Below are 27,504 nucleotides of genomic sequence, written 5' to 3' on the forward strand. Positions count from 1 at the left end.
TCCCATACATGTTATGTTCTCTGCTGTGTTGGATCAGAGAGAGATCGCTCTCCTGGTCTACCTTCCCATACATGATATGTTCTCTGCTGTGTTGGATCAGAGAGAGATCGTTCTCCTGGTCTTCCTTCCCATACATGATATGTTCTCTGCTGTGTTGGATCAGAGAGAGATCATTCTCCTGGTCTACCTTCCCATACATGATATGCTCTCTGCTGTGTTGGATCAGAGAGAGATCGGTCTCCTGGTCTACCTTCCCATACATGATGTTATGCTCTCTGCTGTGTTGGATCAGAGAGAGATCGGTCTCCTGGTCTACCTTCCCATACATGATATGTTCTCTGCTGTGTTGGATCAGAGAGAGATCGCTCTCCTGGTCTACCTTCCCATACATGTTATGTTCTCTGCTGTGTTGGATCAGAGTGAGATCGGTCTCCTGGTCTACCTTCCCATACATGTTATGTTCTCTGCTGTGTTGGATCAGAGAGGGATCGCTCTCCTGGTCTACCTTCCCATACATGATATGTTCTCTGCTGTGTTGGATCAGAGAGAGCGGTCTCCTGGTCTACCTTCCCATACATGATGTTATGCTCTCTGCTGTGTTGGATCAGAGAGAGATCGGTCTCCTGGCCTACCTTATCATACATGTTATGTTCTCTGCTGTGTTGGATCAGAGAGATCGGTCTCCTGGTCTACCTTCCCATACATGTTATGTTCTCTGCCGTGTTGGATCAGAGAGATCGGTCTCCTGGTCTACCTTCCCATACATGTTATGTTCTCTGCTGTGATGGATCAGAGAGATCGGTCTTCTGGTCTACCTTCCCATACATGATATGTTCTCTGCTGTGTTGGATCAGAGAGAGATCGGTCTCCTGGTCTACCTTCCCATACATTATATGTTCTCTGCTGTGTTAGATCAGAGAGAGATCGTTCTCCTGGTCTACCTTCCCATACATGATATGTTGTCTGCTGTGTTGGATCAGAGAGAGATCGCTCTCCTGGTCTACCTTCCCATACATGATATGTTCTCTGCTGTGTTGGATCAGAGAGATCGCTCTCCTGGTCTACCTTCCCATACATGTTATGCTCTCTGCTGTGTTGGATCAGAGAGAGATTGCTCTCCTGGTCTACCTTCCCATACATGATATGTTCTCTGCTGTGTTGGATCAGAGAGAGATCGGTCTCCTGGTCTACCTTCCCATACATTATATGTTCTCTGCTGTGTTAGATCAGAGAGAGATCGTTCTCCTGGTCTACCTTCCCATACATGATATGTTGTCTGCTGTGTTGGATCAGAGAGAGATCGCTCTCCTGGTCTACCTTCCCATACATGATATGTTCTCTGCTGTGTTGGATCAGAGAGATCGCTCTCCTGGTCTACCTTCCCATACATGTTATGCTCTCTGCTGTGTTGGATCAGAGAGAGATTGCTCTCCTGGTCTACCTTCCCATACATGATATGTTCTCTGCTGTGTTGGATCAGAGAGAGATCGCTCTCCTGGTCTACCTTCCAATACATGTTATGTTCTCTGCTGTGTTGGATAAGAGAGAGATCGCTCTCCTGGTCTACCTTCCCATACATGATATGTTCTCTGCTGTGTTGGATCAGAGAGAGATCAGTCTCCTGGTCTACCTTCCCATACATGTTATGTTCTCTGCTGTGTTGGATCAGAGAGAGATCGCTCTCCTGGTCTACCTTCCCATGCATGTTATGTTCTCTGCTGTGTTGGATCAGAGAGAGATCGGTCTCCTGGTCTACCTTCACATACATGTTATGTTCTCTGCTGTGTTGGATCAGAGAGATCGGTCTCCTGGCCTACCTTCCCATACATGATATGTTCTCTGCTGTGTTGGATCAGAGAGAGATCGGTCTCCTGGTATACCTTCCCATACATGATATGTTCTTTGCTGTGTTAGATCAGAGAGAGATCGGTCTCCTGGTCTACCTTCCCATACATGTTATGTTCTCTGCTGTGTTAGATCAGAGAGAGATCGGTCTCCTGGTCTACCTTCCCATACATGTTATGTTCTCTGCTGTGTTGGATCAGAGAGAGATCGCTCTCCTGGTCTACCTTCACATACATGTTATGTTCTCTGCTGTGTTGGATCAGAGAGATCGGTCTCCTGGCCTACCTTCCCATACATGATATGTTCTCTGCTGTGTTGGATCAGAGAGAGATCGGTCTCCTGGGCTACCTTCCCATACATGATATGTTCTCTGCTGTGTTGGTTTAGAGAGAGATCGGTCTCCTGGCCTACCTTCCCATACATGATGTTATGTTCTCTGCTGTGTTGGATCAGAGAGAGATCGTTCTCCTGGTCTACCTTCCCATACATGATATGTTCTCTGCTGTGTTAGATCAGAGAGAGATCGGTCTCCTGGTCTACCTTCCCATACATGTTATGTTCTCTGCTGTGTTGGATCAGAGAGAGATCGGTCTCCTGGTCTACCTTCCCATACATGATATGTTCTCTGCTGTGTTGGATCAGAGAGAGATCGGTCTCCTGGTCTACCTTCCCGTACATGTTACGTTCTCTGCTGTGTAGGATCAGAGAGAGATCGGTCTCCTGGTCTACCTTCCCATACATGATATGTTCTCTGCTGTGTTGGATCAGAGAGAGATCGGTCTCCTGGTCTACCTTCCCATACATGTTATGTTCTCTGCTGTGTTGGATCAGAGAGGGATCGCTCTCCTGGTCTACCTTCCCATACATGATATGTTCTCTGCTGTGTTGGATCAGAGAGAGATCGGTCTCCTGGTCTACCTTCCCATACATGATGTTATGCTCTCTGCTGTGTTGGATCAGAGAGAGATCGGTCTCCTGGCCTACCTTCCCATACATGTTATGTTCTCTGCTGTGTTGGATCAGAGAGATCGGTCTCCTGGTCTACCTTCCCATACATGTTATGTTCTCTGCCGTGTTGGATCAGAGAGATCGGTCTCCTGGTCTACCTTCCCATACATGTTATGTTCTCTGCTGTGATGGATCAGAGAGATCGGTCTTCTGGTCTACCTTCCCATACATGATATGTTCTCTGCTGTGTTGGATCAGAGAGAGATCGGTCTCCTGGTCTACCTTCCCATACATTATATGTTCTCTGCTGTGTTAGATCAGAGAGAGATCGTTCTCCTGGTCTACCTTCCCATACATGATATGTTGTCTGCTGTGTTGGATCAGAGAGAGATCGCTCTCCTGGTCTACCTTCCCATACATGATATGTTCTCTGCTGTGTTGGATCAGAGAGATCGCTCTCCTGGTCTACCTTCCCATACATGATATGTTCTCTGCTGTGTTGGATCAGAGAGATCGCTCTCCTGGTCTACCTTCCCATACATGTTTTGCTCTCTGCTGTGTTGGATCAGAGAGAGATTGCTCTCCTGGTCTACCTTCCCATACATGATATGTTCTCTGCTGTGTTGGATCAGAGAGAGATCGCTCTCCTGGTCTACCTTCCCATACATGATATGTTCTCTGCTGTGTTGGATCAGAGAGAGATCGCTCTCCTGGTCTACCTTCCAATACATGTTATGTTCTCTGCTGTGTTGGATCAGAGAGAGATCGCTCTCCTGGTCTACCTTCCCATACATGATATGTTCTCTGCTGTGTTGGATCAGAGAGAGATCAGTCTCCTGGTCTACCTTCCCATACATGTTATGTTCTCTGCTGTGTTGGATCACAGAGAGATCGCTCTCCTGGTCTACCTTCCCATGCATGTTATGTTCTCTGCTGTGTTGGATCAGAGAGAGATCGGTCTCCTGGTCTACCTTCACATACATGTTATGTTCTCTGCTGTGTTGGATCAGAGAGATCGGTCTCCTGGCCTACCTTCCCATACATGTTATGTTCTCTGCTGTGTTGGATCAGAGAGAGATCGCTCTCCTGGTCTACCTTCACATACATGTTATGTTCTCTGCTGTGTTGGATCAGAGAGATCGGTCTCCTGGCCTACCTTCCCATACATGATATGTTCTCTGCTGTGTTGGATCAGAGAGAGATCGGTCTCCTGGTCTACCTTCCCATACATGATATGTTCTCTGCTGTGTTGGTTTAGAGAGAGATCGTTCTCCTGGTCTACCTTCCCATACATGATATGTTCTCTGCTGTGTTAGATCAGAGAGAGATCGGTCTCCTGGTCTACCTTCCCATATATGTTATGTTCTCTGCTGTGTTGGATCAGAGAGAGATCGGTTTCCTGGTCTACCTTCCCATACATGATATGTTCTCTGCTGTGTTGGATCAGACAGAGATCGGTCTCCTGGTCTACCTTCCCATACATGTTATGTTCTCTGCTGTGTTGGATCAGAGAGAGATCGTTCTCCTGGTCTACCTTCCCATACATGTTATGTTCTCTGCTGTGTTGGATCAGAGAGATCGCTCTCCTGGTCTACCTTCCCATACATGTTATGTTCTCTGCTGTGTTGGATCAGAGAGAGATCGTTCTCCTGGTCTACCTTTCCATACATGTTATGTTCTCTGCTGTGTTGGATCAGAGAGAGATCGCTCTCCTGGTCTACCTTCCCGTACATTGCCTGGTGTATGGACAGATTTAGGAAGGATGCTTGGTAAGTAGGCAGGTATGGGAGAGACCATGGAAGAACTGTTAGCCTTTAGGTAATGGTCCGCCTCATGCAAGTTCGATGATCACTTAGTCGTGTCTGTAGGGGTGAATTGCTATTAAAGTGGACCTGAACTCAGAACTTCCTCTCTGCTGTAAAAGATAAGCCACAGCATAATATCCTTTAAAGAAAAACCTTTCTTTGTTAAAGCTGATACAAAACCTGCAATAAATCTGCAGACATATTGGTAACATTCTGTATTTACAAGTGAGCTTATCTATCTCTGCCGTGGCAGTCAGCTGACATAGCTAAGGGATGAAATTATACATTGTGCTTAGTCACAGATAAGGGGGAATTAGACAGGATGAACTCTATCTAAATGTTTGTATAACAGGAGAAAATGGCAGCGCTTCCAAATGCACGACCAGCTGCATAGATGTGCAGAGCCCACACACAGTCAGATTACACAACCAGCAGTCACAGCAGACTTACATTACTGCACAACAGGAGGACATGGCAGAGCTTCCATATACAGGCTGCACCCGAGCTGACCAGCTGCATAGATGTGCAGAGCCCATACACAGGCAGATTACACAACCAGCAGTCACAGCAGACTTACATTACTGCACAACAGGAGGACATGGCAGAGCTTCCATATACTGGCTGCACCCGAGCTGACCAGCTGCATAGATGTGCAGAGCCCACACACAGGCAGATTACACAACCAGCAGTCACAGCAGACTTACATTACTGCACAACAGGAGGAGATATTGGCAGTGCTTCCATATACAGGCTGCACCCGAGCTGACCAGCTGCATAGATGTGCAGAGCCCACACACAGGCAGATTACACAACCAGCAGTCACAGCAGACTTACATTACTGCACAACAGGAGGACATGGCAGAGCTTCCATATACTGGCTGCACCCGAGCTGACCAGCTGCATAGATGTGCAGAGCCCACACACAGGCAGTTTACACAACCAGCAGTCACAGCAGACTTACATTACTGCACAACAGGAGGACATGGCAGAGCTTCCATATACAGGCTGCACCCGAGCTGACCAGCTGCATAGATGTGCACAGCCCAATACACGGGCAGATTACACAACCAGCAGTCACAGCAGACTTACATTACTGCACAACAGGAGGACATGGCAGAGCTTCCATATACTGGCTGCACCCGAGCTGACCGGCTGCATAGATGTGCAGAGCCCACACACAGTCAGATTACACAACCAGCAGTCACAGCAGACTTACATTACTGCACAACAGGAGGAGATATTAGCAGTGCTTCCATATACAGGCTGCACCCGAGCTGACCAGCTGCATAGATGTGCAGAGCCCACACACAGGCAGATTACCAGCAGTCACAGCAGACTTACATTACTGCACAACAGGAGGAGATATTGTCAGAGCTTCCATATACAGGCTGCACCCGAGCTGACCAGCTGCATAGATGTGCAGAGCCCAATACACGGGCAGATTACACAACCAGCAGTCACAGCAGACTTACATTACTGCACAACAGGAGGACATGGCAGAGCTTCCACATACTGGCTGCACCCGAGCTGACCAGCTGCATAGATGTGCAGAGCCCACACACAGGCAGATTACACAACCAGCAGTCACAGCAGACTTACATTACTGCACAACAGGAGGACATGGCAGAGCTTCCATATACAGGCTGCACCCGAGCTGACCAGCTGCATAGATGTGCAGAGCCCACACACAGGCAGATTACACAACCAGCAGTCACAGCAGACTTACATTACTGCACAACAGGAGGACATGGCAGAGCTTCCATATACAGGCTGCACCCGAGCTGACCAGCTGCATAGATGTGCAGAGCCCACACACAGGCAGATTACACAACCAGCAGTCACAGCAGACTTACATTACTGCACAACAGGAGGAGATATTAGCAGTGCTTCCACATACAGGCTGCACCCGAGCTGACCAGCAGCATAGATTTGCAGAGCCCAATACACGGGCAGATTACACAACCAGCAGTCACAGCAGACTTACATTACTGCACAACAGGAGGACATGGCAGAGCTTCCATATACAGGCTGCACCCGAGCTGACCGGCTGCATAGATGTGCAGAGCCTATACACAGGCAGATTACACAACCAGCAGTCACAGCAGACTTACATTACTGCACAACAGGAGGACATGGCAGAGCTTCCATATACAGGCTGCACCCGAGCTGACCAGCTGCATAGATGTGCAGAGCCCACACACAGTCAGATTACACAACCAGCAGTCACAGCAGACTTACATTACTGCACAACAGGAGGAGATATTAGCAGTGCTTCCATATACAGGCTGCACCCGAGCTGACCAGCTGCATAGATGTGCAGAGCCCATACACAGTCAGATTACACAACCAGCAGTCACAGCAGACTTACATTACTGCACAACAGGAGGAGATATTAGCAGTGCTTCCACATACTGGCTGCACCCGAGCTGACCAGCTGCATAGATGTGCAGAGCCCAATACACGGGCAGATTACCAGCAGTCACAGCAGACTTACATTACTGCACAACAGGAGGAGATATTGGCAGTGCTTCCACATACTGGCTGCACCCGAGCTGACCAGCTGCATAGATGTGCAGGGCCCACACACAGGCAGATTACCAGCAGTCACAGCAGACTTACATTACTGCACAACAGGAGGAGATATTGTCAGAGCTTCCACATACAGGCTGCACCCGAGCTGACCAGCTGCATAGATTTGCAGAGCCCACACACAGGCAGATTACCAGCAGTCACAGCAGACTTACATTACTGCACAACAGGAGGACATGGCAGTGCTTCCACATACAGGCTGCACCCGAGCTGACCAGCTGCATAGATGTGCAGAGCCCACACACAGGCAGATTACACAACCAGCAGTCACAGCAGACTTACATTACTGCACAACAGGAGGACATGGCAGAGCTTCCATATACTGGCTGCACCCGAGCTGACCGGCTGCATAGATGTGCAGAGCCTATACACAGGCAGATTACACAACCAGCAGTCACAGCAGACTTACATTACTGCACAACAGGAGGACATGGCAGAGCTTCCATATACAGGCTGCACCCAAATTGACCAGCTGCATAGATGTGCAGAGCCTATACACAGGCAGATTACACAACCAGCAGTCACAGCAGACTTATATTACTGCACAATAGGAGGACATGGCAGAGCTTCCACATACTGGCTGCACCCGAGCTGACCAGCTGCAGAGATGTGCAGAGCCCACACACGGGCAGATTACCAGCAGTCACAGCAGACTTACATTACTGCACAACAGGAGGAGATATTGGCAGAGCTTCCACATACAGGCTGCACCCGAGCTGACCAGCTGCATAGATGTGCAGAGCCCACACACAGGCAGATTACACAACCAGCAGTCACAGCAGACTTACATTACTGCACAACAGGAGGACATGGCAGAGCTTCCATATACAGGCTGCACCCGAGCTGACCAGCTGCATAGATGTGCAGAGCCCACACACAGGCAGATTACACAACCAGCAGTCACAGCAGACTTACATTACTGCACAACAGGAGGAGATATAGTCAGAGCTTCCATATACAGGCTGCACCCGAGCTGACCAGCTGCATAGATGTGCAGAGCCCACACACAGGCAGATTACACAACCAGCAGTCACAGCAGACTTACATTACTGCACAACAGGAGGACATGGCAGAGCTTCCATATACTGGCTGCACCCGAGCTGACCAGCTGCATAGATGTGCAGAGCCCACACACAGGCAGATTACACAACCAGCAGTCACAGCAGACTTACATTACTGCACAACAGGAGGACATGGCAGAGCTTCCATATACAGGCTGCACCCGAGCTGACCAGCTGCATAGATGTGCAGAGCCCATACACAGGCAGATTACACAACCAGCAGTCACAGCAGACTTACATTACTGCACAACAGGAGGAGATATTGTCAGTGCTTCCATATACAGGCTGCACCCGAGCTGACCAGCTGCATAGATGTGCAGAGCCCACACACAGGCAGATTACACAACCAGCAGTCACAGCAGACTTACATTACTGCACAACAGGAGGAGATATTAGCAGTGCTTCCATATACAGGCTGCACCCGAGCTGACCAGCTGCATAGATGTGCAGAGCCCACACACAGGCAGATTACACAACCAGCAGTCACAGCAGACTTACATTACTGCACAACAGGAGGAGATATTAGCAGTGCTTCCATATACAGGCTGCACCCGAGCTGACCAGCTGCATAGATGTGCAGAGCCCACACACAGGCAGATTACACAACCAGCAGTCACAGCAGACTTACATTACTGCACAACAGGAGGACATGGCTGAGCTTCCATATACAGGCTGCACCCGAGCTGACCACCTGCATAGATGTGCAGAGCCCACACACAGGCAGATTACACAACCAGCAGTCACAGCAGACTTACATTACTGCACAACAGGAGGAGATATTAGCAGTGCTTCCACATACTGGCTGCACCCGAGCTGACCAGCTGCATAGATGTGCAGAGCCCAATACACGGGCAGATTACCAGCAGTCACAGCAGACTTACATTACTGCACAACAGGAGGAGATATTGGCAGAGCTTCCACATACAGGCTGCACCCGAGCTGACCAGCTGCATAGATGTGCAGAGCCCACACACAGGCAGATTACACAACCAGCAGTCACAGCAGACTTACATTACTGCACAACAGGAGGACATGGCAGAGCTTCCATATACAGGCTGCACCCGAGCTGACCAGCTGCATAGATGTGCAGAGCCTATACACAGGCAGATTACACAACCAGCAGTCACAGCAGACTTACATTACTGCACAACAGGAGGAGATATTAGCAGTGCTTCCATATACAGGCTGCACCCGAGCTGACCAGCTGCATAGATGTGCAGAGCCCAATACACGGGCAGATTACCAGCAGTCACAGCAGACTTACATTACTGCACAACAGGAGGAGATATTGGCAGTGCTTCCACATACAGGCTGCACCCGAGCTGACCAGCTGCATAGATGTGCAGAGCCCATACACAGGCAGATTACACAACCAGCAGTCACAGCAGACTTACATTACTGCACAACAGGAGGACATGGCAGAGCTTCCATATACTGGCTGCACCCGAGCTGACCAGCTGCATAGATGTGCAGAGCCCAATACACGGGCAGATTACACAACCAGCAGTCACAGCAGACTTACATTACTGCACAACAGGAGGAGATATTGTCAGAGCTTCCATATACAGGCTGCACCCGAGCTGACCAGCTGCATAGATGTGCAGAGCCCACACACAGGCAGATTACACAACCAGCAGTCACAGCAGACTTACATTACTGCACAACAGGAGGACATGGCAGAGCTTCCATATACAGGCTGCACCCGAGCTGACCAGCTGCATAGATGTGCAGAGCCCACACACAGGCAGATTACACAACCAGCAGTCACAGCAGACTTACATTACTGCACAACAGGAGGAGATATTGTCAGAGCTTCCATATACAGGCTGCACCCGAGCTGACCAGCTGCATAGATGTGCAGAGCCCACACACAGGCAGATTACACAACCAGCAGTCACAGCAGACTTACATTACTGCACAACAGGAGGACATGGCAGAGCTTCCATATACTGGCTGCACCCGAGCTGACCAGCTGCATAGATGTGCAGAGCCCACACACAGGCAGATTACACAACCAGCAGTCACAGCAGACTTACATTACTGCACAACAGGAGGACATGGCAGAGCTTCCATATACAGGCTGCACCCGAGCTGACCAGCTGCATAGATGTGCAGAGCCCACACACAGGCAGATTACACAACCAGCAGTCACAGCAGACTTACATTACTGCACAACAGGAGGAGATATTAGCAGTGCTTCCATATACAGGCTGCACCCGAGCTGACCAGCTGCATAGATGTGCAGAGCCCACACACAGGCAGATTACACAACCAGCAGTCACAGCAGACTTACATTACTGCACAACAGGAGGACATGGCTGAGCTTCCATATACAGGCTGCACCCGAGCTGACCACCTGCATAGATGTGCAAAGCCCACACACAGGCAGATTACACAACCAGCAGTCACAGCAGACTTACATTACTGCACAACAGGAGGACATGGCAGAGCTTCCATATACAGGCTGCACCCGAGCTGACCGGCTGCATAGATGTGCAGAGCCCACACACAGGCAGATTACACAACCAGCAGTCACAGCAGACTTACATTACTGCACAACAGGAGGACATGGCTGAGCTTCCATATACAGGCTGCACCCGAGCTGACCACCTGCATAGATGTGCAGAGCCCACACACAGGCAGATTACACAACCAGCAGTCACAGCAGACTTACATTACTGCACAACAGGAGGACATGGCAGAGCTTCCACATACTGGCTGCACCCGAGCTGACCAGCTGCAGAGATGTGCAGAGCCCATACACAGGCAGATTATACAACCAGCAGTCACAGCAGACTTACATTACTGCACAACAGGAGGACATGGCAGAGCTTCCATATACAGGCTGCACCCGAGCTGACCAGCTGCATAGATGTGCAGAGCCCATACACAGGCAGATTACACAACCAGCAGTCACAGCAGACTTACATTACTGCACAACAGGAGGACATGGCAGAGCTTCCATATACTGGCTGCACCCGAGCTGACCAGCTGCATAGATGTGCAGAGCCCATACACAGGCAGATTACACAACCAGCAGTCACAGCAGACTTACATTACTGCACAACAGGAGGACATGGCAGAGCTTCCATATACAGGCTGCACCCGAGCTGACCAGCTGCATAGATGTGCAGAGCCCACACACAGGCAGATTACACAACCAGCAGTCACAGCAGACTTACATTACTGCACAACAGGAGGACATGGCAGAGCTTCCATATACTGGCTGCACCCGAGCTGACCAGCTGCATAGATGTGCAGAGCCCATACACAGGCAGATTACACAACCAGCAGTCACAGCAGACTTACATTACTGCACAACAGGAGGACATGGCAGAGCTTCCACATACAGGCTGCACCCGAGCTGACCAGCTGCATAGATGTGCAGAGCCCACACACAGGCAGATTATACAACCAGCAGTCACAGCAGACTTACATTACTGCACAACAGGAGGACATGGCAGAGCTTCCACATACAGGCTGCACCCGAGCTGACCAGCTGCATAGATGTGCAGAGCCCACACACAGGCAGATTACACAACCAGCAGTCACAGCAGACTTACATTACTGCACAACAGGAGGACATGGCAGAGCTTCCATATACAGGCTGCACCCGAGCTGACCAGCTGCATAGATGTGCAGAGCCCACACACAGGCAGATTACACAACCAGCAGTCACAGCAGACTTACATTACTGCACAACAGGAGGACATGGCAGAGCTTCCATATACAGGCTGCACCCGAGCTGACCAGCTGCATAGATTTGCAGAGCCCACACACAGGCAGATTACACAATTAGCAGTCACAGCAGACTTACATTACTGCACAACAGGAGGACATGGCAGAGCTTCCATATACTGGCTGCACCCGAGCTGACCAGCTGCATAGATGTGCAGAGCCCAATACACAGGCAGATTACACAACCAGCAGTCACAGCAGACTTACATTACTGCACAACAGGAGGACATGGCAGAGCTTCCATATACAGGCTGCACCCGAGCTGACCAGCTGCATAGATGTGCAGAGCCCACACACAGGCAGATTACACAACCAGCAGTCACAGCAGACTTACATTACTGCACAACAGGAGGACATGGCAGAGCTTCCATATACAGGCTGCACCCGAGCTGACCAGCTGCATAGATGTGCAGAGCCCATACACAGGCAGATTACACAACCAGCAGTCACAGCAGACTTACATTACTGCACAACAGGAGGACATGGCAGAGCTTCCATATACTGGCTGCACCCGAGCTGACCAGCTGCATAGATGTGCAGAGCCCACACACAGGCAGATTACACAACCAGCAGTCACAGCAGACTTACATTACTGCACAACAGGAGGAGATATTGGCAGTGCTTCCATATACAGGCTGCACCCGAGCTGACCAGCTGCATAGATGTGCACAGCCCAATACACGGGCAGATTACACAACCAGCAGTCACAGCAGACTTACATTACTGCACAACAGGAGGACATGGCAGAGCTTCCATATACTGGCTGCACCCGAGCTGACCGGCTGCATAGATGTGCAGAGCCCACACACAGGCAGATTACACAACCAGCAGTCACAGCAGACTTACATTACTGCACAACAGGAGGACATGGCAGAGCTTCCATATACTGGCTGCACCCGAGCTGACCAGCTGCATAGATGTGCAGAGCCCACACACAGGCAGATTACACAACCAGCAGTCACAGCAGACTTACATTACTGCACAACAGGAGGACATGGCAGAGCTTCCATATACTGGCTGCACCCGAGCTGACCAGCTGCATAGATGTGCACAGCCCAATACACGGGCAGATTACACAACCAGCAGTCACAGCAGACTTACATTACTGCACAACAGGAGGACATGGCAGAGCTTCCATATACTGGCTGCACCCGAGCTGACCGGCTGCATAGATGTGCAGAGCCCACACACAGTCAGATTACACAACCAGCAGTCACAGCAGACTTACATTACTGCACAACAGGAGGAGATATTAGCAGTGCTTCCATATACAGGCTGCACCCGAGCTGACCAGCTGCATAGATGTGCAGAGCCCACACACAGGCAGATTACCAGCAGTCACAGCAGACTTACATTACTGCACAACAGGAGGAGATATTGTCAGAGCTTCCATATACAGGCTGCACCCGAGCTGACCAGCTGCATAGATGTGCAGAGCCCAATACACGGGCAGATTACACAACCAGCAGTCACAGCAGACTTACATTACTGCACAACAGGAGGACATGGCAGAGCTTCCATATACAGGCTGCACCCGAGCTGACCAGCTGCATAGATGTGCAGAGCCCACACACAGGCAGATTACACAACCAGCAGTCACAGCAGACTTACATTACTGCACAACAGGAGGACATGGCAGAGCTTCCATATACAGGCTGCACCCGAGCTGACCAGCTGCATAGATGTGCAGAGCCCAATACACGGGCAGATTACACAACCAGCAGTCACAGCAGACTTACATTACTGCACAACAGGAGGACATGGCAGAGCTTCCACATACTGGCTGCACCCGAGCTGACCAGCTGCATAGATGTGCAGAGCCCACACACAGGCAGATTACACAACCAGCAGTCACAGCAGACTTACATTACTGCACAACAGGAGGACATGGCAGAGCTTCCATATACAGGCTGCACCCGAGCTGACCAGCTGCATAGATGTGCAGAGCCCACACACAGGCAGATTACACAACCAGCAGTCACAGCAGACTTACATTACTGCACAACAGGAGGACATGGCAGAGCTTCCATATACAGGCTGCACCCGAGCTGACCAGCTGCATAGATGTGCAGAGCCCACACACAGGCAGATTACACAACCAGCAGTCACAGCAGACTTACATTACTGCACAACAGGAGGAGATATTAGCAGTGCTTCCACATACAGGCTGCACCCGAGCTGACCAGCAGCATAGATTTGCAGAGCCCAATACACGGGCAGATTACACAACCAGCAGTCACAGCAGACTTACATTACTGCACAACAGGAGGACATGGCAGAGCTTCCATATACAGGCTGCACCCGAGCTGACCAGCTGCATAGATGTGCAGAGCCCACACACAGTCAGATTACACAACCAGCAGTCACAGCAGACTTACATTACTGCACAACAGGAGGAGATATTAGCAGTGCTTCCATATACAGGCTGCACCCGAGCTGACCAGCTGCATAGATGTGCAGAGCCCACACACAGGCAGATTACCAGCAGTCACAGCAGACTTACATTACTGCACAACAGGAGGAGATATTAGCAGTGCTTCCACATACTGGCTGCACCCGAGCTGACCAGCTGCATAGATGTGCAGAGCCCAATACACGGGCAGATTACCAGCAGTCACAGCAGACTAAAGGTGCCCATACACTCGTCAGATTGGCAGCAGACAGATAAGAAATGCATCTGATGATCTATCTGATGCGTTTTTAGAACATTTTTTACCAGGATAGAATTCCAATAGATTTCAGTTTGAAATCTGTTGAAATTCGATCTGATGGCATTTTTTTGCCATCAGATTTCCATTAAGGCCAATGCAAACTGATAAGCAATCTCATCAGATCGACCTAAATTTTCCACCCTGCTAGTTCGATGGAAATCCATCGAAATCGATCGAAATCGGCCGTCGATCGGTCGATTGGCCAACCGATTTGCGATCGATCGATCGATCGATCGCGATCGATCGGTCGGCCAGAAAATCGGCTGAGTGTATGGGCTGCTTTACATTACTGCACAACAGGAGGAGATATTGACAGTGCTTCCACATACTGGCTGCACCCGAGCTGACCAGCTGCATAGATGTGCAGGGCCCACACACAGGCAGATTACCAGCAGTCACAGCAGACTTACATTACTGCACAACAGGAGGAGATATTGTCAGAGCTTCCACATACTGGCTGCACCCGAGCTGACCAGCTGCATAGATTTGCAGAGCCCACACACAGGCAGATTACCAGCAGTCACAGCAGACTTACATTACTGCACAACAGGAGGACATGGCAGTGCTTCCACATACAGGCTGCACCCGAGCTGACCAGCTGCATAGATGTGCAGAGCCCACACACAGGCAGATTACACAACCAGCAGTCACAGCAGACTTACATTACTGCACAACAGGAGGACATGGCAGAGCTTCCATATACTGGCTGCACCCGAGCTGACCGGCTGCATAGATGTGCAGAGCCTATACACAGGCAGATTACACAACCAGCAGTCACAGCAGACTTACATTACTGCACAACAGGAGGACATGGCAGAGCTTCCATATACAGGCTGCACCCAAATTGACCAGCTGCATAGATGTGCAGAGCCCATACACAGGCAGATTACACAACCAGCAGTCACAGCAGACTTACATTACTGCACAACAGGAGGAGATATTGGCAGAGCTTCCACATACAGGCTGCACCCGAGCTGACCAGCTGCATAGATGTGCAGAGCCCACACACAGGCAGATTACACAACCAGCAGTCACAGCAGACTTACATTACTGCACAACAGGAGGACATGGCAGAGCTTCCATATACAGGCTGCACCCGAGCTGACCAGCTGCATAGATGTGCAGAGCCCACACACAGGCAGATTACACAACCAGCAGTCACAGCAGACTTACATTACTGCACAACAGGAGGAGATATTGTCAGAGCTTCCATATACAGGCTGCACCCGAGCTGACCAGCTGCATAGATGTGCAGAGCCCACACACAGGCAGATTACACAACCAGCAGTCACAGCAGACTTACATTACTGCACAACAGGAGGACATGGCAGAGCTTCCATATACTGGCTGCACCCGAGCTGACCAGCTGCATAGATGTGCAGAGCCCACACACAGGCAGATTACACAACCAGCAGTCACAGCAGACTTACATTACTGCACAACAGGAGGACATGGCAGAGCTTCCATATACAGGCTGCACCCGAGCTGACCAGCTGCATAGATGTGCAGAGCCCACACACAGGCAGATTACACAACCAGCAGTCACAGCAGACTTACATTACTGCACAACAGGAGGAGATATTAGCAGTGCTTCCATATACAGGCTGCACCCGAGCTGACCAGCTGCATAGATGTGCAGAGCCCACACACAGGCAGATTACACAACCAGCAGTCACAGCAGACTTACATTACTGCACAACAGGAGGAGATATTAGCAGTGCTTCCATATACAGGCTGCACCCGAGCTGACCAGCTGCATAGATGTGCAGAGCCCACACACAGGCAGATTACACAACCAGCAGTCACAGCAGACTTACATTACTGCACAACAGGAGGACATGGCTGAGCTTCCATATACAGGCTGCACCCGAGCTGACCACCTGCATAGATGTGCAGAGCCCACACACAGGCAGATTACACAACCAGCAGTCACAGCAGACTTACATTACTGCACAACAGGAGGAGATATTAGCAGTGCTTCCACATACTGGCTGCACCCGAGCTGACCAGCTGCATAGATGTGCAGAGCCCAATACACGGGCAGATTACCAGCAGTCACAGCAGACTTACATTACTGCACAACAGGAGGACATGGCAGAGCTTCCACATACTGGCTGCACCCGAGCTGACCAGCTGCATAGATGTGCAGAGCCCACACACAGGCAGATTACACAACCAGCAGTCACAGCAGACTTACATTACTGCACAACAGGAGGAGATATTAGCAGTGCTTCCATATACAGGCTGCACCCGAGCTGACCAGCTGCATAGATTTGCAGAGCCCACACACAGGCAGATTACACAACCAGCAGTCACAGCAGACTTACATTACTGCACAACAGGAGGAGATATTGTCAGAGCTTCCATATACAGGCTGCACCCGAGCTGACCAGCTGCATAGATGTGCAGAGCCCACACACAGGCAGATTACACAACCAGCAGTCACAGCACACTTACATTACTGCACAACAGGAGGACATGGCAGAGCTTCCATATACTGGCTGCACCCGAGCTGACCAGCTGCATAGATGTGCAGAGCCCACACACAGGCAGATTACACAACCAGCAGTCACAGCAGACTTACATTACTGCACAACAGGAGGACATGGCAGAGCTTCCATATACAGGCTGCACCCGAGCTGACCAGCTGCATAGATGTGCAGAGCCCATACACAGGCAGATTACACAACCAGCAGTCACAGCAGACTTACATTACTGCACAACAGGAGGACATGGCAGAGCTTCCATATACAGGCTGCACCCGAGCTGACCAGCTGCATAGATGTGCAGAGCCCACACACAGGCAGATTACACAACCAGCAGTCACAGCAGACTTACATTACTGCACAACAGGAGGAGATATTAGCAGTGCTTCCATATACAGGCTGCACCCGAGCTGACCAGCTGCATAGATGTGCAGAGCCCACACACAGGCAGATTACACAACCAGCAGTCACAGCAGACTTACATTACTGCACAACAGGAGGAGATATTAGCAGTGCTTCCATATACAGGCTGCACCCGAGCTGACCAGCTGCATAGATGTGCAGAGCCCACACACAGGCAGATTACACAACCAGCAGTCACAGCAGACTTACATTACTGCACAACAGGAGGACATGGCTGAGCTTCCATATACAGGCTGCACCCGAGCTGACCACCTGCATAGATGTGCAGAGCCCACAAACAGGCAGATTACACAACCAGCAGTCACAGCAGACTTACATTACTGCACAACAGGAGGAGATATTAGCAGTGCTTCCACATACTGGCTGCACCCGAGCTGACCAGCTGCATAGATGTGCAGAGCCCAATACACGGGCAGATTACCAGCAGTCACAGCAGACTTACATTACTGCACAACAGGAGGAGATATTGGCAGAGCTTCCACATACAGGCTGCACCCGAGCTGACCAGCTGCATAGATGTGCAGAGCCCACACACAGGCAGATTACACAACCAGCAGTCACAGCAGACTTACATTACTGCACAACAGGAGGAGATATTAGCAGTGCTTCCATATACAGGCTGCACCCGAGCTGACCAGCTGCATAGATGTGCAGAGCCCAATACACGGGCAGATTACCAGCAGTCACAGCAGACTTACATTACTGCACAACAGGAGGAGATATTGGCAGTGCTTCCACATACAGGCTGCACCCGAGCTGACCAGCTGCATAGATGTGCAGAGCCCACACACAGGCAGATTACACAACCAGCAGTCACAGCAGACTTACATTACTGCACAACAGGAGGAGATATTGTCAGAGCTTCCATATACAGGCTGCACCCGAGCTGACCAGCTGCATAGATGTGCAGAGCCCACACACAGGCAGATTACACAACCAGCAGTCACAGCAGACTTACATTACTGCACAACAGGAGGACATGGCAGAGCTTCCATATACTGGCTGCACCCGAGCTGACCAGCTGCATAGATGTGCAGAGCCCACACACAGGCAGATTACACAACCAGCAGTCACAGCAGACTTACATTACTGCACAACAGGAGGACATGGCAGAGCTTCCATATACAGGCTGCACCCGAGCTGACCAGCTGCATAGATGTGCAGAGCCCATACACAGGCAGATTACACAACCAGCAGTCACAGCAGACTTACATTACTGCACAACAGGAGGAGATATTGTCAGTGCTTCCATATACAGGCTGCACCCGAGCTGACCAGCTGCATAGATGTGCAGAGCCCACACACAGGCAGATTACACAACCAGCAGTCACAGCAGACTTACATTACTGCACAACAGGAGGAGATATTAGCAGTGCTTCCATATACAGGCTGCACCCGAGCTGACCAGCTGCATAGATGTGCAGAGCCCACACACAGGCAGATTACACAACCAGCAGTCACAGCAGACTTACATTACTGCACAACAGGAGGACATGGCTGAGCTTCCATATACAGGCTGCACCCGAGCTGACCACCTGCATAGATGTGCAGAGCCCACACACAGGCAGATTACACAACCAGCAGTCACAGCAGACTTACATTACTGCACAACAGGAGGACATGGCAGAGCTTCCATATACAGGCTGCACCCGAGCTGACCGGCTGCATAGATGTGCAGAGCCCACACACAGGCAGATTACACAACCAGCAGTCACAGCAGACTTACATTACTGCACAACAGGAGAACATGGCTGAGCTTCCATATACAGGCTGCACCCGAGCTGACCACCTGCATAGATGTGCAGAGCCCACACACAGGCAGATTACACAACCAGCAGTCACAGCAGACTTACATTACTGCACAACAGGAGGACATGGCAGAGCTTCCACATACTGGCTGCACCCGAGCTGACCAGCTGCAGAGATGTGCAGAGCCCATACACAGGCAGATTATACAACCAGCAGTCACAGCAGACTTACATTACTGCACAACAGGAGGACATGGCAGAGCTTCCATATACAGGCTGCACCCGAGCTGACCAGCTGCATAGATGTGCAGAGCCCATACACAGGCAGATTACACAACCAGCAGTCACAGCAGACTTACATTACTGCACAACAGGAGGACATGGCAGAGCTTCCATATACTGGCTGCACCCGAGCTGACCAGCTGCATAGATGTGCAGAGCCCATACACAGGCAGATTACACAACCAGCAGTCACAGCAGACTTACATTACTGCACAACAGGAGGACATGGCAGAGCTTCCATATACAGGCTGCACCCGAGCTGACCAGCTGCATAGATGTGCAGAGCCCACACACAGGCAGATTACACAACCAGCAGTCACAGCAGACTTACATTACTGCACAACAGGAGGACATGGCAGAGCTTCCATATACTGGCTGCACCCGAGCTGACCAGCTGCATAGATGTGCAGAGCCCATACACAGGCAGATTACACAACCAGCAGTCACAGCAGACTTACATTACTGCACAACAGGAGGACATGGCAGAGCTTCCACATACAGGCTGCACCCGAGCTGACCAGCTGCATAGATGTGCAGAGCCCACACACAGGCAGATTATACAACCAGCAGTCACAGCAGACTTACATTACTGCACAACAGGAGGACATGGCAGAGCTTCCACATACAGGCTGCACCCGAGCTGACCAGCTGCATAGATGTGCAGAGCCCACACACAGGCAGATTACACAACCAGCAGTCACAGCAGACTTACATTACTGCACAACAGGAGGACATGGCAGAGCTTCCATATACAGGCTGCACCCGAGCTGACCAGCTGCATAGATGTGCAGAGCCCACACACAGGCAGATTACACAACCAGCAGTCACAGCAGACTTACATTACTGCACAACAGGAGGACATGGCAGAGCTTCCATATACAGGCTGCACCCGAGCTGACCAGCTGCATAGATTTGCAGAGCCCACACACAGGCAGATTACACAATTAGCAGTCACAGCAGACTTACATTACTGCACAACAGGAGGACATGGCAGAGCTTCCATATACTGGCTGCACCCGAGCTGACCAGCTGCATAGATGTGCAGAGCCCAATACACAGGCAGATTACACAACCAGCAGTCACAGCAGACTTACATTACTGCACAACAGGAGGAGATATTAGCAGTGCTTCCATATACTGGCTGCACCCGAGCTGACCAGCTGCATAGATGTGCAGAGCCCAATACACGGGCAGATTACCAGCAGTCACAGCAGACTTACATTACTGCACAACAGGAGGAGATATTGGCAGAGCTTCCACATACAGGCTGCACCCGAGCTGACCAGCTGCATAGATGTGCAGAGCCCACACACAGGCAGATTACACAACCAGCAGTCACAGCAGACTTACATTACTGCACAACAGGAGGACATGGCAGAGCTTCCATATACAGGCTGCACCCGAGCTGACCAGCTGCATAGATGTGCAGAGCCTATACACAGGCAGATTACACAACCAGCAGTCACAGCAGACTTACATTACTGCACAACAGGAGGAGATATTAGCAGTGCTTCCATATACAGGCTGCACCCGAGCTGACCAGCTGCATAGATGTGCAGAGCCCAATACACGGGCAGATTACCAGCAGTCACAGCAGACTTACATTACTGCACAACAGGAGGAGATATTGTCAGAGCTTCCATATACAGGCTGCACCCGAGCTGACCAGCTGCATAGATGTGCAGAGCCCACACACAGGCAGATTACACAACCAGCAGTCACAGCAGACTTACATTACTGCACAACAGGAGGACATGGCAGAGCTTCCATATACTGGCTGCACCCGAGCTGACCAGCTGCATAGATGTGCAGAGCCCACACACAGGCAGATTACACAACCAGCAGTCACAGCAGACTTACATTACTGCACAACAGGAGGACATGGCAGAGCTTCCATATACAGGCTGCACCCGAGCTGACCAGCTGCATAGATGTGCAGAGCCCATACACAGGCAGATTACACAACCAGCAGTCACAGCAGACTTACATTACTGCACAACAGGAGGAGATATTGTCAGTGCTTCCATATACAGGCTGCACCCGAGCTGACCAGCTGCATAGATGTGCAGAGCCCACACACAGGCAGATTACACAACCAGCAGTCACAGCAGACTTACATTACTGCACAACAGGAGGAGATATTAGCAGTGCTTCCATATACAGGCTGCACCCGAGCTGACCAGCTGCATAGATGTGCAGAGCCCACACACAGGCAGATTACACAACCAGCAGTCACAGCAGACTTACATTACTGCACAACAGGAGGACATGGCTGAGCTTCCATATACAGGCTGCACCCGAGCTGACCACCTGCATAGATGTGCAGAGCCCACACACAGGCAGATTACACAACCAGCAGTCACAGCAGACTTACATTACTGCACAACAGGAGGACATGGCAGAGCTTCCATATACAGGCTGCACCCGAGCTGACCGGCTGCATAGATGTGCAGAGCCCACACACAGGCAGATTACACAACCAGCAGTCACAGCAGACTTACATTACTGCACAACAGGAGGACATGGCTGAGCTTCCATATACAGGCTGCACCCGAGCTGACCACCTGCATAGATGTGCAGAGCCCACACACAGGCAGATTACACAACCAGCAGTCACAGCAGACTTACATTACTGCACAACAGGAGGACATGGCAGAGCTTCCACATACTGGCTGCACCCGAGCTGACCAGCTGCAGAGATGTGCAGAGCCCATACACAGGCAGATTATACAACCAGCAGTCACAGCAGACTTACATTACTGCACAACAGGAGGACATGGCAGAGCTTCCATATACAGGCTGCACCCGAGCTGACCAGCTGCATAGATGTGCAGAGCCCATACACAGGCAGATTACACAACCAGCAGTCACAGCAGACTTACATTACTGCACAACAGGAGGACATGGCAGAGCTTCCATATACTGGCTGCACCCGAGCTGACCAGCTGCATAGATGTGCAGAGCCCGTACACAGGCAGATTACACAACCAGCAGTCACAGCAGACTTACATTACTGCACAACAGGAGGACATGGCAGAGCTTCCATATACAGGCTGCACCCGAGCTGACCAGCTGCATAGATGTGCAGAGCCCACACACAGGCAGATTACACAACCAGCAGTCACAGCAGACTTACATTACTGCACAACAGGAGGACATGGCAGAGCTTCCATATACTGGCTGCACCCGAGCTGACCAGCTGCATAGATGTGCAGAGCCCATACACAGGCAGATTACACAACCAGCAGTCACAGCAGACTTACATTACTGCACAACAGGAGGACATGGCAGAGCTTCCACATACAGGCTGCACCCGAGCTGACCAGCTGCATAGATGTGCAGAGCCCACACACAGGCAGATTATACAACCAGCAGTCACAGCAGACTTACATTACTGCACAACAGGAGGACATGGCAGAGCTTCCATATACAGGCTGCACCCGAGCTGACCAGCTGCATAGATGTGCAGAGCCCACACACAGGCAGATTACACAACCAGCAGTCACAGCAGACTTACATTACTGCACAACAGGAGGACATGGCAGAGCTTCCATATACAGGCTGCACCCGAGCTGACCAGCTGCATAGATTTGCAGAGCCCACACACAGGCAGATTACACAATTAGCAGTCACAGCAGACTTACATTCCTGCACAACAGGAGGACATGGCAGAGCTTCCATATACAGGCTGCACCCGAGCTGACCAGCTGCATAGATGTGCAGAGCCCAATACACAGGCAGATTACACAACCAGCAGTCACAGCAGACTTACATTACTGCACAACAGGAGGACATGGCAGAGCTTCCACATACAGGCTGCACCCGAGCTGACCAGCTGCATAGATGTGCAGAGCCCACACACAGGCAGATTACACAACCAGCAGTCACAGCAGACTTACATTACTGCACAACAGGAGGACATGGCAGAGCTTCCATATACAGGCTGCACCCGAGCTGACCAGCTGCATAGATGTGCAGAGCCCACACACAGGCAGATTACACAACCAGCAGTCACAGCAGACTTACATTACTGCACAACAGGAGGAGATATTAGCAGTGCTTCCACATACAGGCTGCACCCGAGCTGACCAGCAGCATAGATTTGCAGAGCCCAATACACCGGCGGATTACACAACCAGCAGTCACAGCAGACTTACATTACTGCACAACAGGAGGACATGGCAGAGCTTCCATATACAGGCTGCACCCGAGCTGACCGGCTGCATAGATGTGCAGAGCCTATACACAGGCAGATTACACAACCAGCAGTCACAGCAGACTTACATTACTGCACAACAGGAGGACATGGCAGAGCTTCCATATACAGGCTGCACCCAAATTGACCAGCTGCATAGATGTGCAGAGCCCATACACAGGCAGATTACACAACTTGTATTCAAAACAGATGCAGTTAATGGAGGACGTTGGCTTCCAAAAATAGTTTGCACTCAGATTGTACAGTACCTAACCACTAACTAAGAAATCTCAATTGTATCCAGGGTGTGTATTTAAGTCCCTAGGGAGCACTGCACATCTCTATTGGTTTCATTTCAGTTGCAGCCTGATCAGGATCGTTGCCAATTTTTTGCTGTTGCTAAACTTTCTGAATACATACAGGGGTGCATTTCTCGGTTTTCCTTCTGTCCCATGCAAGAGTTCTGCTCCAATTGTAAATAGAGAACCAAGATAATAAGATAATGAAAAGATTAGTAATTAGTTTTTACTTCTGTTCTTCTTCCAGGAGCTCTTCAAGCTATATCGGATTTGTGTGACCATATAGAGGACATTCAGCAACACAAAGAGAACCAACTGCAGCTACAGAGAGTCCAGAAACTCCTGAAAGGGAGAAGAGTCAGAATCCTCTCTCCAGGTGAGATCGCAAGGCTTGTGTGTGGGACTGTCCCATTAGTCCTAACGCAACAGTAGGACAAAGGTTTGTTCTGTTGGACAATATTGTATCTCACACAAGGATTTGCAAGGAAAGCATCCAAGCCCTCCTTCAATGCAATTCTAGAATTTGGAATATTTGAACACAGAAAATGGTTATGGCACACTTTCACTTCTCTCATTAAAGGATAGCTGAGATGAGGTCTGTGCATTAAGCGTGACTTACCCTGGGCTTCTGTGTGGTCCCCCGCTGCAGTGCCGCTGTGGTCCAGTGTTCAGCTGATCCTCCCGTGTCCACTGCATGCGCCGCTCACAATCGCGCTGTAGTATCTGGGAGCATTCAAATGGAAAAAAAAAATCAAAGTAAATCTGTAAGAAAACAAGAGACCTGGGGGGTAGGGGGGTACTTGCCTGGAGAGAAGGGGGTGATTCTGGATCCTTATGAGGCCTCACCCATCCCCCTCCATTCTGATGCTGGCAGCCACCTGAAAATGCTTGTCTGCAGTGCCGGGGCTCCAGTTTCATAACAATCCTGTGCGAGTCTCGCACAGGCACAGTAGCAGCTTTCCTCAGCGGGCTCCGGCAGGAATAGCCGATTTGTATCCACTGTCCAGTAGACGTTCCGATCGGCTAAATCCTCCTGAGCCCGAAGGAAAACCGCTACTGTGCCAGTGCGAGACTCGCACAGGATTGTTATGAACCTGGAGCCTCCCCAGCACTAACAGTGCTTAAATGGAGTGACAGAGGAGGACGGGGGAAGCCTTATTAGGATCCAGAGGCTCCCCCCTCCCAGAGGAAGTACCCACCAGAGGCTCCACCCTCCCAGAGGAAGTACCCACCAGTGGCTCTTACTTTATTTTCCCTTACAGATTTTCTTTAAACCCAGGATTAGGTAACATCTACAAGCCTTGAAAGACAGATGGGCATCCATATACAATGCCAAGGCTCTTAGATGCTGCCTAACCCTAGAGGAGGATCAGAGTATGGTCAGAGGTAGGTGGCCTCCTACATGTATATCAGGCCTAACCCTGGAGGAGGATCAGAGTATGGTCAGAGGTAGGTGGCCTCCTACAAGTATATCAGGCCTAACCCTAATCATAGAGGAGGATCAGAGTATGGTCAGAGGTAGGTGGCCTCCTTCATACTGTATATACCGGGCCTAATCATAGAGGAGGATCAGAGTATGGTCAGAGGTGGGTGGCCTCCAACATGTATATCGGGCCTAACCCTAATCATAGAGGAGGATCAGAGTATGGTCAGAGGTAGGTGGCCTCCTACATGTATATATCAAGCCTAACCCTAATCATAGAGGAGGACCAGAGTATGGTCAGAGGTAGGTGGCCTCCTACATGTATATCAAGCCTAACCCTAATCATAGAGGAGGATCAGAGTATGGTCAGAGGTAGGTGGCCTCCTACATGTATATCAGGCCTAACCCTAATCATAGAGGAGGATCAGAGTATGGTCAGAGGTAGGTGGCCTCCTACATGTATATTAGGCCTAACCCTAGAGGAGGATCAGAGTATGGTCAGAGGTGGGTGGCCTCCTACATGTATATCAAGCCTAACCCTAATCATAGAGGAGGATCAGAGTATGGTCAGAGGTGGGTGGCCTCCAACATGTATATCGAGCCTAACTATAATCATAGAGGAGGATCAGAGTATGGTCAGAGGTAGGTGGCCTCCTACATGTATATCAGGCCTAACCCTAGAGGAGGATCAGAGTATGGTCAGAGGTAGGTGGCCTCCTACATGTATATCGAGTCTAACCCTAGAGAAGGATCAGAGTATGGTCAGAGGTAGGTGGCCTCCTACCTGTATATCAAGCCTAACCCTAATCATAGAGGAGGATCAGAGTATGGTCAGAGGTAGGTGGACTCCTACATGTATATCAGGCCTAACCCTAATCATAGAGGAGGATCAGAGTATGGTCAGAGGTAGGTGGCCTCCTTCATACTGTATATACCGGGCCTAATCATAGAGGAGGATCAGAGTATGGTCAGAGGTGGGTGGCCTCCAACATGTATATCGGGCCTAACCCTAATCATAGAGGAGGATCAGAGTATGGTCAGAGGTAGGTGGCCTCCTACATGTATATATCAAGCCTAACCCTAATCATAGAGGAGGACCAGAGTATGGTCAGAGGTAGGTGGCCTCCTACATGTATATCAAGCCTAACCCTAATCATAGAGGAGGATCAGAGTATGGTCAGAGGTAGGTGGCCTCCTACATGTATATCAGGCCTAACCCTAATCATAGAGGAGGATCAGAGTATGGTCAGAGGTAGGTGGCCTCCTACATGTATATTAGGCCTAACCCTAGAGGAGGATCAGAGTATGGTCAGAGGTGGGTGGCCTCCTACATGTATATCAAGCCTAACCCTAATCATAGAGGAGGATCAGAGTATGGTCAGAGGTGGGTGGCCTCCAACATGTATATCGAGCCTAACTATAATCATAGAGGAGGATCAGAGTATGGTCAGAGGTAGGTGGCCTCCTACATGTATATCAGGCCTAACCCTAGAGGAGGATCAGAGTATGGTCAGAGGTAGGTGGCCTCCTACATGTATATCGAGTCTAACCCTAGAGAAGGATCAGAGTATGGTCAGAGGTAGGTGGCCTCCTACATGTATATCAAGCCTAACCCTAATCATAGAGGAGGATCAGAGTATGGTCAGAGGTAGGTGGACTCCTACATGTATATCAAGCCTAACACTAGAGGAGGATCAGAGTATGGTCAGAGGTAGGTGGCCTCCTGCATGTATATCAGGCCTAACCCTAATCATAGAGGAGGATCAGAGTATGGTCAGAGGTGGGTGGCCTCCAACATGTATATCGAGCCTAACTCTAATCATAGAGGAGGATCAGAGTATGGTCAGAGGTAGGTGGCCTCCTACATGTATATATCAAGCCTAACCCTAATCATAGAGGAGGATCAGAGTATGGTCAGAGGTAGGTGGCCTCCTACATGTATATCAGGCCT

At 50.3% G+C, this 27,504-nt stretch overlaps 1 protein-coding gene across 1 annotated transcript in view; it reads left to right on the forward strand.

The window, feature by feature from the left end:
• Positions 1 to 27,504, forward strand: part of ARHGEF39 (Rho guanine nucleotide exchange factor 39) — a 175,182-nt gene that overhangs the window by 98,071 nt on the left and 49,607 nt on the right. Inside the window, exon 4 of the mRNA XM_068272778.1 lies at positions 24,378 to 24,506. Coding sequence (XP_068128879.1) covers positions 24,378 to 24,506 — 129 coding nt within the window. The remainder of the gene's footprint in view (positions 1 to 24,377; positions 24,507 to 27,504) is intronic.

Source organism: Hyperolius riggenbachi, chromosome 1 (genome assembly GCF_040937935.1).
Source record: "Hyperolius riggenbachi isolate aHypRig1 chromosome 1, aHypRig1.pri, whole genome shotgun sequence".
NCBI classification, from domain to species: Eukaryota; Metazoa; Chordata; class Amphibia; order Anura; family Hyperoliidae; genus Hyperolius; species Hyperolius riggenbachi.